The following is a 13,211-nucleotide window of genomic DNA, read 5'->3' as shown; positions in this document are numbered from 1 at the left end:
GGCTGGCTATGGTCCCAAATAAATCTGTGTTTGTTGTTTGCGACTTTTTCCCTTTATTTTCTTTGTTTTTGTATGTGTTTGTCTTGCTGTCGGTCACCCATCTTGAGTGATATGACCAGGGTAGATAGATAGATAGATAGATTGGAGACTGATTTATTAGCTCTCATCATAACCGTAGTTCGTCAATCAAGCGTGTGTGTTTGCGATTGAGCAAGAGCATAAAAAGCACGCTAAAGTGGAAGGCTGAGTTATTTGCTTTTACCAAAACATAAGTTCATCAATCTGCGTCTTAAACAATAATGCCCACATTTTTTAAATTTCCAGCACCTATGAAATCTTTATTGCTTTTTCCCTTTTTGTTTTATGTTCATTTTAATCGGGGAGTTTTCATTTATCTTCATAATAGTTGCTGCTAAGCCTAATTTCACTTCCTGCACTTTGTACAACACAATACAGAGAGATCTAGAGGTCAAATATTATACAGTTAACTTTTAAGTGACCCACAACAAAACCAAATCTCAGCAAAAAATATATTTTCTTATAAAAAAAAATAAAAAAAGAAATCCCCCTAAAATTCTTATTCTTGTTGCTCATTGTAAGTCAGCCATCTTGCTGCTACGGACACCCGAAAAATGCCGCGTTTTGATCACTTTGAGTCTCTGTAGTTTGGATTCTATCTTGTGCTTTTTAGCATTCGTCTTCTATTGCTCTTCTCAATGCAGCAGCATCTAGAGGTCAATTAATGCACGCTGGGCCTTTAAAAATGGTTCAACTCGGTTTGTTGTTCTGGGTTTTTTGAAGACATTACACAAACGTTTTCGTGTCAAGTATTTCATATCATCATGCCGCAAGTCAAAGCTCACACCTTAAATGTCGAGTTTTGTTCATTTACAGTGCTTTAAAAAGTGATTGTCCCCTTTCTGATTTAGCTGTTTTTCCATATTTATCACTCACAAATTTTTCTTATCATCAAACCAATTTCAATATCACAGAGAGACAACCCAAGGAAATACATAATGGCGTTTTTAAATTTTGATTCCATTCATTGAGGCACAAAATACATTAAAACCTTTGAACAGTACCTATTGAGTAATGAGTCTTTCACGATGCTGAGGAGAAACTTGGGCCAACTCGTCTTTGCAATGTTTGTCTTCTTAAGTCCGGCATATTGGGGAGTTTTCTTGCATAAACTGCCTGTTAAACCTCACACCATAGCATTTCAATTGGATTTGAATACGGAATTTGACTTGGCCACCCTAAAACCTTCATTTGGATTATTATTCTGTCAACCACAGCAAGTTGTCCTGGTCCTGAGGCAGTAAAGGTCAGTGTTGATGACTCCAGTGTGAGAAAGACCCTGGCCAAAAATGGCATCAATGGGAGAGTTCCCAGGCGAAAACCACTGCCATCATTAAAGAACGCAAAGAGTCCTCTCACATTTGCGAAAAAGGTCTTGATTATCCTCAAGACTTTTAGGGAAACACTCTGTGGACTTATGAGTCAAAAAATGAACTTTTTAGAGCATGGTGGTGGAAGTGTGGTGGTCTGGGGATGCTTTGCTGCCGCAGGAATACTTGATCTGGTTGACAGACTTATGCATTTCAGTGTTTATTAGAAGGTCTTAAAGGAGAACATCTGGCCTTCAGTTTGTGCCATCAAACTCAAGCGCTCTTAAATCATGCAGCAGGACAACAATCTAGCAAGTCTACATCTGAATGGCTCAATAAAGACAAAACGGAGGTTTTGGAGTGGCCAAGTCCAAGTACGAATTTAAATCCAATTGAGATGCTGTGGTGTGACTTTCAACGGCCAGTCCATGCTATATTCAATATGGCAGATTTGAAAAGTTTTTGCAAAAGAGTGGGACAAATTTCCTCTACACTGTGGTAAAACACTCACTAATATTAACATAAAAGTTTGATTTCTGTTATCGCTGCCAATGGTAGAACAAGTTTCTATTGTTTCAGGGGGCAATTAATTTTTCCACATAGGGCCATATAGGTTTTGATTTTTTTTGTGCCATAATAAATGGAATGAACATTTCAAATTTGGTTGTCTATGTGTGATATTAAATTTGGTTTTAATTTAATTATCTGAAACCTTTGTGAGTGATCAATATGCAAAAAACACAGAAATCAGAAAAGGGTCAAATAATTTTTCACTGCACTGTAGTCAAGCTCTAAGTCATTAAACAGTGACTTTAGCCCACCGAGAATTGCAATGATGCGGATACTCTCCCCGGCGCATTCCATTAGAGGAATTTTCCTCGGAAAGGAAGTTCAGGAAGAAGGTTCGGCTGCTGCCAACGCCAGCGCAGCCGGGCTAGCGGGTTTTCATCCTTCAGATTCTTGAACTCACAGAAACCCAACTGGTTGAGGACGTCGTACACTCCCGCTTTGGAGGCCACCTGTCAACGAGATGGCAAGGAAACAGCATATGATTAGGGCTGCAACAATAAGTCAGCAAATATCGTTAATATAAATAGTTGGAACTCATTATCGGATGACACGTTTTTCTGAGAATTGCTAATGTGCAATAGCGTCTCCATCTCAAGCGGTAACATACAGTACTGACGGCATCAACATCAAGTACATGTACCAAAACTTCTTAAGTTTAGGACAATTTTAGCTTAGATAAGGCCAATCAGTGTAGCACCTATGCTGTTAGGCAGAGGGAAGAAAAGCTATTAGACCAGGTCTAGGTTTGATAAGTGGTCAAGTCAAGTCATGTTTATTTGTATAGCCCTTAATCACAAAGAGTCTCAAAGGGCTGCACAGACCACAGATTATTACAAACCAGAGACTATTATTGCACCATCCCCTGATCTAAAACCTACATGAGGGCAAATAATACACAGATATTGTCAACATTAAATATAGTTTTTTCATATGATATAGAATTGAAGTGTGTTTTAAGCTAAGATTTAAACATTTCCTCTGCGGATCTCTTCTTGGCTCTTGGGGTCACTAGTAGACTAGCATTTTCAGAGCGAAGGCTCCGGACCGGAGCATAGGGGGAAATTAAATCTGAAAGATATGGGGGAGCAAGTCCATGCATGATTTTGTATAATGCCAACAGAACCTTAAAATCACATCTTAAGCTAACAGGGAGCCAATGCAGGTTAGCTAAAATCGGGGAATGTGATCAAACTTTCTTGTCTTAGTTAAAGGCCTCGCTGCAGCATTTTGTACCAGCTGAAGGCTCTTAATTTTGAACTTCCGGAGAAAAGTGCATTACAGTAACCGAGACGGAAGGTAAAAAACGCATGAATTATAATCTCCGCATCCGACTGAGCTTAGGGTGAATTTTAGCAATGTTGCGAAAATGGAAGAAAGCTGTTCTAGTAATATTCTTAAAGTGTGTTTGAAAGGACAGATTGTGGTCAAATGTGACACCTAAATTTTTGACTGAGTCACTCTGGGTGATATTACATTTGTCAATGTTCAGAGCAGTTTTTGAGAACAAGTCACGGCATTTAGATGGACCAATAAGTAACATATCGGTCTTTTCAGAGTTAAGAAGCAAGAAATTGAGTGATATCACTGGTCAAAATTAGTTCAAACAAAAGCCAGCAATTTTATAACCAATGGACAAGACAATCGACAACATCTAACAAAAATTGTAGTAAAAGAACCCTCTTATTTGGTTTAGGGCAATGGTGTCCAAAATTTTCAGAAAACAGGCCAGATTTGAAAATGTGTGAGGGATGACTATGCAGTCTGGCATTTTTTGAACAGTCTTCGATAAATTTACCATTTACCAAAGGTTTGCAGTGCTTAGCGATCAGCGTTTTGACCTTGTAAGCACGCCTTTGTAGAATTTTCATTTGCCTCGCAGGGTCTCGTGAAAAAACGCTGCTGTGCTGTTGAAACAGTGTCCAGGTGCTTCAGCTTTTCACAGCGTTCGTATACAGTTAGCTATTTGTAGTCAGCTTGTTTAATCTGGCATTGCCTCTTGATATTATATTTTTTGAAAATAGCCACATTCTCAAATTAGGCAGACGCATGTGTTTCGGATTTTGCGGAAAATATACTCCAAATTTCACTTGACCTGAAAGCGACGGCCATCACAGTCAACTTTCCTTTTTTTATATACAGTTGCCATGTAGTAAATAAGTTTGGCTAAAATTTCTAACAGTAAGCCAAGGGCAAGGTGGCCAAAGGTCTACTGCCATCATTTAGTGAAATAGTGAATTTCTTTTATACAAAATTATTTTATACTGCTTTCAATTTTACTGGCGGGCCACATATTATTAATTTTATGACAAAGACCGCGGGCCAGTACAAATTTGATCAGGGGCCGTAACTGGCCCGTAAGCTGGACTTTAGACATGGCTGTTTTAAGGTGTTGAATGCAAAGTTTCAGGATTGTTTATCTTAGTTTAATAACTTATTTATTTGTATTTCAGTGTATCTATTCGAATTTCGGTTGATAAACTATTATTAGTAGGGTCGCAGGGGTGCTGAAGCCCATCCCAGCTATCTTTGGGCAGTGGGCAGGGGACACCCTGAACTGGTTGCCAGCCAGTCGCAGGGCACACAGAGACAGACAATTCGCTCGCTCATTCACACCTAGGGACAATTTGGACCAGCCAATAAGCCTAACATGCAGCTCGGTGACCTTGGGGATAGGGCGCCCGCCCTGAGACTGGGAGGTTGCTGGTTCAAGCCTCAGCCGGGTCATACCTAAGACTTACAACATGGGTACTCATTGAATACATATTGCAATAAGATTTGGTAATATGCAATGTAGGTGGTGTGGTTTACTGTGGGCTTTTACTCTGCCGGGTAGAGTTAAAGAGCCTCATGGCATGAGGAAGAAAAGATCTCTTCAGTCTGTCCGTAGTACAAGACAGTGACAGCAGTCTGTCGCTGAAACTGCTCTTCTGTCTGGAGATAATGCTGTGTAGTGGATGCGATGGATTGTCCATGATTGACCGCAGCTTTTCCAGTGCCCGTCTCTCAGCTACTGTTGTTAGGCTGTCCAGCTCTTTGCCCACAACAGAGCTCGCTTTCCTAGTCAGTTTATTGAGACGAGAGGCATCCTTCTTCCTGACGCTGCCTCCCCAACACGCTGCCGCATAGAAGAGGGCGCTTGCCACTACTGTCTCATAGAATATTTTCAGGAGCTTTTTGCAGATTTTGAAGGAGGCCAGCCTTCTGAGGAAGTAAAGTCGGCTTTGCCCTTTCCTACATAGAGCTTCTGTGTTGGCAGTCCAGTCCAGTTTGTTGTCCAGCTGCACACCCAGGTATTTGTAGGTCTGGACAAATTCTTCACATTCTCCTTTGATGGTTACAGGCACCGGGTGAGCTCTGGTTCTCCTGAAGTCCGGTATGGCTCCGGTATATATATATATATATATATATATATATATATATATATATATATATATATATATATATATATATATATATATAAAATATAATAACTATTATTAGTACTGCAAATGGCTGGCAATCAGTTCAAGGTGTCCCTGCTCACTGCCCGAAGACAGCTGGGATGGGCTACAGCACCCCCTACTGAGGATAAGCAGTGCTGATAATGGACGGGTGGATGGTTGCAAAATTTACCTTTATTCTCACTGGTGGGGTTTTAGATTCAACCCAAGTTTGATTCTTGTCAATTTAAAGTCACACAATAATATTTCTTCCCATTTCAATGAAAATTGAATGAGAGGAAGGTTTAGGGAATCCCAAATCCATGGGTATCGCTGGTTTCTCAAAGTACAGCAGTTCACTGTCAAGATCAAATGAATAATCCAATTCCTACTGCAAACTTGATGTAAGCCTTATAAGGAGTCATATCCTTGTTTGGTTCTTGGTCTGGTTAGTTCACCACTCAGGTCACTCTGACAAGTTTGTATTCATGTGTTTCAATACTTAAATTAATAGCAACTAACCTCGGTTTTGCTCCCACTGTATTTTTAAATACGCACACTTGTATGCTTGTTTGTGTTGTTGTAAGAGGGCACCCATGCCCAATATTCAGGTGTGCCCCATGTATGTGTTAAATACAAAAATAGAACCAGCTACATAGACTGCGCCTTTTAACACGCCCTACGGTCGTTTCAATAGTAAGTGACTGGTTGACGATTAAAATAGATGTTAGTTTCAGCTCTCCATAGCCGATCAATTGAGGTATGCAATCCATGCATGCAGTTCTCCCTAAGGAGTACTGGGTCAAGGTACCAGCAGAGATGTAAAACGCCCGTTTAACTTATGGTAAAAACCCCATGGATCGTGGCAAACATCTGGCCGTAAAGTCAAGCAAAGCAAAAAGACGGGGACTAATATTAAATGGTCTGTTGCGAACGGAGCAGCTTGCCTTGTTTAATCCCTGTGGATACTTAACGCCATTAGTGTGGGGAATTTGATGCTCTGCAGCCAATAGTGCTGTCTTCCACACACCAGAAGCAGTTTTCAGATCTACTTCAAGACAAACACATTTACTACTGCGCCAAAGAACAACACGAATGAGGGCAAATCACGTAAAATGTGAGCTTCATCTTTTTAAACGACAACCCCAGAGAAACCATTCTGATTAGAATAGTGCCTGATTGCAACACAGATGTGTCCTTTTGTGTCGTTATAATCAGTGGTTGCCCCAGTAACAGACCAAATAGCATTTGCTTGTCATTGTTCCTACAGTATCAAAGAAAACTTCAGAGATTCAAAGAGAAGTGTAAAGTTTTCCATACATAACTACCACTGTAGTTCAACTCAGATGTATTAAAAATAGCACTTTTCTTGATTTGTGGTTGAAAAATGTGAAATATCGTGAGTATGTAGTGTAATATTGACCCTTTGAACACACGTGACGACGCCATGATGGACAGCAGTAACCAGAGTAAACAGTACTCAACGTGGGTGAGTCCAGTAAACAGTAGATACTAGGGTTGCACGATTAACCTGAATCTAATCGACATTGCGATGTGACATAGTGCGACTGTGTATTTGCATAATACTTACACACAGTTTGTTTTCCAAGGATTTTTAGACAGTATCCCCAACAAAGCTCCCCAGAAATGGGTGGTGTTTTCTTAAATTTAATATTTCAATAATCCTGTAAAATTCACCTAAAATCTCAATCCAGGACGTATCCAAAGTAAATTGAATGCTGATGTTGAACTGTTGAGAAAATCTGGATGGTTTTGGTCTATTTTGAAAGGTAACACTCTGACATTTTCCCCGACTGAAATAATCACTGCAAGTGCTACTAACATTGAACAATCTAAGTTGGAACACACAGAAATGGTATGCTTTTATTCTCGTCTGAATTTATTTTTTGCAACGACATGCCTGCAGATGAGTGTGGCATTGGCATCTTAGCTGGAAAACAGCTGGGACAAATGCAAGAAGCTTTACCTAGTACCAGTTTAAATTTGATCACTATTTGAAAAAACTTACCATTAGTATTTTGCACATTTTTCTAGGGGTATGTCTAGGCGTTTCCGAAAGTGGCGATTTGGAGACTCCAAAAGGACCAGTGACGAGTGACATCATTTAGACACGTCTTTCCTTCTCAAAAGTTTTACGGCTCGCAAGCGGGTTGAAGCATGGGGGTGCTGGAGCCCATCCCAGCTATTTTTGGGCAGTGGGCATGGGACAGCCTGAACTGGTTGCCAGCCAGTCGCAGGGCACACAGGGACAGACAATTCACTCATTCACACCTATAGAGAAAATTTGGAGCAGCCAATTAACCTGAAATGCATGTTTTTGGAAGGTGGGAGGAAACCGGAATTCCCAGAGGAAACCCACGCAAGCACGGGGAGAACATGCAAACTCGTGCACAGGAGGTTCGATCTCATGATCTCGGAACTCAGAACTGATATATTTCCATATTCCATATTCATTGGAAAATGTTAAGAATGTTAGTGTCATGTTTGTCCTCCTACGGAAACCCTATCAATTTCCATTATCAAACATTTTTGAAAAAGAGTCAGGGAGCCACTAGGGAGCCGCATGCGGCTCTAGAGCCGGCTTTTGCCAAAAATCAAGCTCGGGGTAACAGATGCGCCAATAGTGGAACAAACTGCATTTGAATCTCCCCCAATGTTTCATGCTGTGCCCGAAGGGGGCACAAAGGCATCGGTACAAGCTAATGATGTCGGGCTCAATCTTTGTCCACAGCATGAATGGTTTACAAAGACACGCAGACAGAACTAAAACCAACACTGTAAGGGCAACACACAACACATTCTGATTTATGTGGCCCCCCATCTCTGCAATATAGCATTTACTCTGCACCACATTCGCATTAGTGTTGTGAAATAGATGCCCCTGAGATGAAGTTTCAACATCAAGGCAAAAATATAATAATAAGAGAATAAAACAAAGTGGGACAAAAGTTTAAGGAGTCTTTCAAAAACTTGGTAGAGAATATAAACACAAAATGAAAGCTCATTTGGGACATTTGGGAAGCAAAAATGAGGGATTTATTTTTAATTGGGTGTTTTGAGAAGGAATGCAATGGCAGTGTTTGAAACAACGTCTGCGGCGTGCATCTTTTACATCCGGCGTACAACTTACAAAACTTTTTCAAGAAAAAAAAAAAACGTTTTTTTATTTTGATTTTTTTTTTGTTTGCTTTATTCCGATTTCAAAATCTTCGTTCGGTTTGGAAGTTTCGGAATTTCGGTTCCTTTAGCAATTTGCATACTCGGCAGGCGATCAGAAGCCCAGCGTTAGAAAGTCGTGCATTTGCATATAACTTGCATATAATTTTCCAGAGTAGACGCACAGAGAACACAAGAAAAATGGATAAGTGGTTAGGAATCAAGCCAAAACCTCAGCCCCAGAAGAAAGATTCAAAAGAAGCTAACAAAATTTATGACGCTACAAAATGCAAACGTGGAAAGAGGAGTTCACGTGGCTTGTAGCAGACGACGCAACACAAACATTGCATGGATGAAGAGGAGTAAATACAGGTACATACTGATGGCAGATGGAAAAAAGCGATGTCATATACATGCAATGTTATAAGTAGATTTATAATAAACTTAATTCTAAAGTGTTGTTCTGTTATATATTCTGATTATAAATCCTTAATACTTTGCAACAATGTTTTTTTTTTTGATTAGTCGTCTTATTGCGTTTCAAGTCGTGAAAAATGGGGCAGGCAACTTTATAGCTGGGCAGGCAACTTTTCAGAGTTGTCTGCCCTGGTGTAACCTTTTGTCGCGAGTTTCAGACACTGGCAATGGGATTGATGGGAGTTTGAGATTAATGGATATAAGGAACTACTGTATTTTACGGGCTATAAGTCACAGTTTTTTCATGATTTGGCCGTGGGCGCGACGACTCAGGTGAGACTTACTTGTGAAATCTTTAATACATTATTATCATATGATAGAGGTTTAATGTTTTATTACTGGTACTGTATATTACTTCACATGTTATTTTCACACTACACCACAAGAGGGCACTCATGCCTGTGTTGATCATTTCAAACTTGACCGCAACGTAGAAGTGGAAAGAGCATGCAGCTGTTTTGTCTTCCTACCGAGTGGGGGTAGTTGTTAACCGGTAAAAGTGAAACTGAGGATGAATATTTCATTGGATTTAGGGATTTGGAGTGAAGCTAATAGTTTGGTAAGCATGTTCTTTATGCTAGACCTACCTGAATAATTTTTAATCCGTTACGTTTGTTACTGATGTAAATGCACATACGTTTAACGTTAGTATACAGTGTTCTCTATTTACTTTTATTTTAAATTTCCTTTCAAAATAACATGTGTGCTTTTGGTGTTAGATTTGATCTCATACATTTTCCCCAAAATGCGACTTATATGTGTTTTTGTCATGATTACCGATGTGAATCACCTTTGCCCGCTCATTTGGCGGCAATTGCTGCGGGCTCTGATTGGCTCCCTGTACTTATTCAAATCGAGTCCTGTCACTAGCCTGTTGTCAGTCCGTCTGCGAACCTCTATTGATACAAGGCAAGGCTTTTTTGACCCTGGCTCCCACCTTTCCCGATTCTGTCCCCGTTTTTCCACCTTCTCGTTCCTGATCTCCCCGTATGTTTCCGGCTACGACCTGTTTTGATCCCGACCACGTCTGCTCTCCCATCCGGGCTTATGACCCATTTTATATCCTGACTACGTCTACTCTCCCGTCTAGGCTTACGCCTCGTTTCCGACCCGACCACGTTTTTGCTCTCCCTGTCCCGGCTACCGACCTGTTTTTCCGTCCCTGACACTGCCATCGACCGCTACGGGAGATCCACTTCCATATTCGAATCACGACCTAAAAGACGCACGCCTTGGTATACTGATGAAAGATCGCTTAAACAAGACTGCAGGAAATCTGAAAGAAAGTGGCGCGCTACCAAGCTCTGTGGTTTGCAATAATCTGTGGTCTGTGCTGCCCTTTGAGACTCTTTGTGATTAAGGGCTATACAAATAAACATGACTTGACTTAACATTTTTCCTATAATACATAACAGGAGTAAAAATGAAAGTTAAAAAGTACTTTTTTGAAAATGTAAAATGTAGTCATGATATTTCACCTACAAATCCAGTCTCCAATTTTCACATTTGAATGAACAGCAGTGGATGAATAACCTATATTTTATGTTCACAATATAAGGGGATGGTGTCATAATAGTCTGTAGTTTGCAATAGTATTTGATCTGTGCAGCCCTTTGAGACTCTTTGTGATTGAGGGCTAAACAAATAAACATGACTTGACAGTGGAAGTTATCTATCAAAAATGCTACACTTCTCTTCCCCCATAGTTGGCGTCATTGTAAAGTCATGTACGCTTCCTTTAATCCTCAAAGAACGATAGCAAGCAAATGCAATTTTTTTCTGTTACTGCGGTAACCAACAATGACAACACAAAGACGACTTCCACGTCAGTGTTCCAATCTCTTTTCACAGTATGGTTGCCCTGGCACTGTCATTTAGAAATATAGGGCTTAGATTTTACGTCACGCAGCCCTCATTAGTGTTCTCTTCTGGCGCAGTCGTAGGTATGTGCTCCTCTTTGGAATCACATGATCCCAAAACATGCGACATGAACAGAACTTAAAAACGATGCAGCTGAAAACAGCGTTGGCGTTCTGTAGCTAAAGTCATCAACGACAGATTGGCACCAAGTGTGATACGGGCTTAAAATATAAGAAATAGACGGGAATTAGTTCATTTTTATGGCTGTTTACAGGATTTGTACACCTTTTACATCGCCAAATGGAAGCCCTTTTAAGCACTTTCAAAACCAACTTTCCAATTTATCCAATACCTGGCATCTTGGTCTCTTCAACTGTCTGTCCTCTTGAGTGTGACGCATACAGAATAATAACATTCAACATGACAACGCCATAAAAACTAATACCAGCTGCTACCACATTAGGCGCGTCAGCGTCATTTTTAAAGCCCCAATGTGTATTACTTGGCCGCTAGATGGCAGTGTGCTGTCTGATACGAGTGAGGGTCAGTGATTAGCGGTACTGTGTGGTGGCAGATGCCAGACAAACATGACACCTACAGTACTTAAGTGGGTATTCCAGAGTGTAAAAGAAATACAAATTTCTCGACTTCTGTTTTTTTTTAAAATTACAAATTAACATTTGAATGATAGTTGTATTTTGCTTGGTATTCAAATCAATTTATCATTTTTTTTTACTGAATGAAAGTTTTTTTTTTACCAATAGGATGCACTAAATATTACACACATTATCAAGGGGACACGATTTATTTTCTTTATTGAATGTGTAGTCTAACGAATCAGACTGCAGGGAAACATAGCAACAATTTCAAACATTTTCACTCTTGTAATGCCAGTGCTGTTTCGTGTTAGCGTTCATAGTATCCACCACCAGTGTTGGGCACGTTACTTTAAAAAACGTAATAAGTTATAGTTACTCACTACTTCTTCCAAAAAGTAACGGATTTAGTAACTGAATTACTTCATAGTAAAAGTATTTAGTTACTTAAAAAAAAAGTTGTTGCATGTCAAATTTCTAAGCATAGTTTCAGTCAGTTGAGTAGAGAAAAACAGACAGGTAGTTGTGTTATAGAACCTTGTAATATTCAACGCAACTCACCAACAAGATTAATCATGCAATTGAAGCGCAACAAAAATACTTGGTAAACTGTATGATAAAATAACAATGAGCAGTAAACAATATAAAATAACTATAATAGATTCAATCTAACGCTCACATCCCGAGACAACAGGTCAAGTAGACATAGGCAACTGAACGTTAAAAAAATGTATTCGCAACAAAGGTCAATAGTAGTAACACAATAAGAAGTGAGTTTCACTCTAGCATAAATCACAGTCTCAAATCAGACAACTGTTCAAGTAGACATATGCGACTGTACTTAAAATATTTTTTCTCAACAAAAGTAAATAGCTATACAAATACACAAAAAAGTGTGTTTAACACTAAATCTAACGACCTGAGACAAATAATACATGTTGAACTTCTTCCATCATGTATGAGTCCAAACTAGACTATCGTATCTTTTCCCAAACAAGTGATTGTATTGAGGGTCAGAAGCTTTTCAAACCTCGCATCAGATAGCTTGTTCCTTAAAACAAAAGACACTCAAACCAAGGGTTAACAACCAATCAGCTTTCAGCTAGTGCAACGGTCCAAAAGCCTCATGCCATTCCGGGTCAGATACCTGCATGATAATACAAGCATTTCTACCTTCATACACCACCAAAGTAACACGTGTCACCGCATGGACAAAACAAGAATAACAATGAACGACACATACATTTTAGCTCCTATGGACGCTAATCTCAAACGTGCAGGGATGACAAACAAAAAGAGCAGAGTAGACTCGCTATGGCTCGTAGTTTCTTTAATGTATTCAAAGTAACACACCGTCAGTAACAGTAATGGCGTTGAAATGGCGGGAAAATAAATTTGTTAGATTTTCCTGTTACTGGGAAAAAAAATAACACCGTTACGTAGCAGCGTTATCCATAACAGCCGTTATTCTCAACACTGGCCGTCACCATGTGCGACCGTAAACAATGAGCTCCTGCCTTTAGGGCGACTGTTGGATTTCACACACACGCCTGGCAAGCGCCTGCCTTGGTACGGATCGTACCCATCAAATGGCTTGCGTAACAGCCGTTTAGAGTGTGTGCGAGGCATGGAGTACCCCCCATCGCCGTGCCTTTGACACATGGAGCCTGTCGTGAACAATACGGCCACGGTCACTGGAGACAGGCTAATGATTATGCCTGCAG

At 40.0% G+C, this 13,211-nt stretch overlaps 1 protein-coding gene across 4 annotated transcripts in view; it reads right to left on the bottom strand.

Moving 5' to 3' along the window:
- Positions 1-13,211, bottom strand: part of pald1a (phosphatase domain containing paladin 1a) — a 148,004-nt gene that overhangs the window by 22,015 nt on the left and 112,778 nt on the right. For all 4 annotated transcript variants that reach the window (XR_015848028.1, XR_015848029.1, XR_015848027.1 and 1 more), the window contains exon 20: positions 2,210-2,407. Coding sequence is in view for 1 of the 4 variants with exons in the window: in XM_088323745.1 (XP_088179871.1) it covers positions 2,252-2,407 (156 nt within the window). In the remaining 3 variants the exon portion in view is untranslated. The remainder of the gene's footprint in view (positions 1-2,209; positions 2,408-13,211) is intronic.

The sequence above is a fragment of the Urocampus carinirostris genome, chromosome 19, assembly GCF_059441175.1.
Source record: "Urocampus carinirostris isolate Australia breed hairy pipefish chromosome 19, RoL_Ucar_1.0, whole genome shotgun sequence".
Lineage (NCBI taxonomy): Eukaryota > Metazoa > Chordata > Actinopteri > Syngnathiformes > Syngnathidae > Urocampus > Urocampus carinirostris.
The sequence above is the reverse complement of the archived record's forward strand: the minus strand, read 5'-3'. Positions and strand labels throughout refer to the sequence as shown.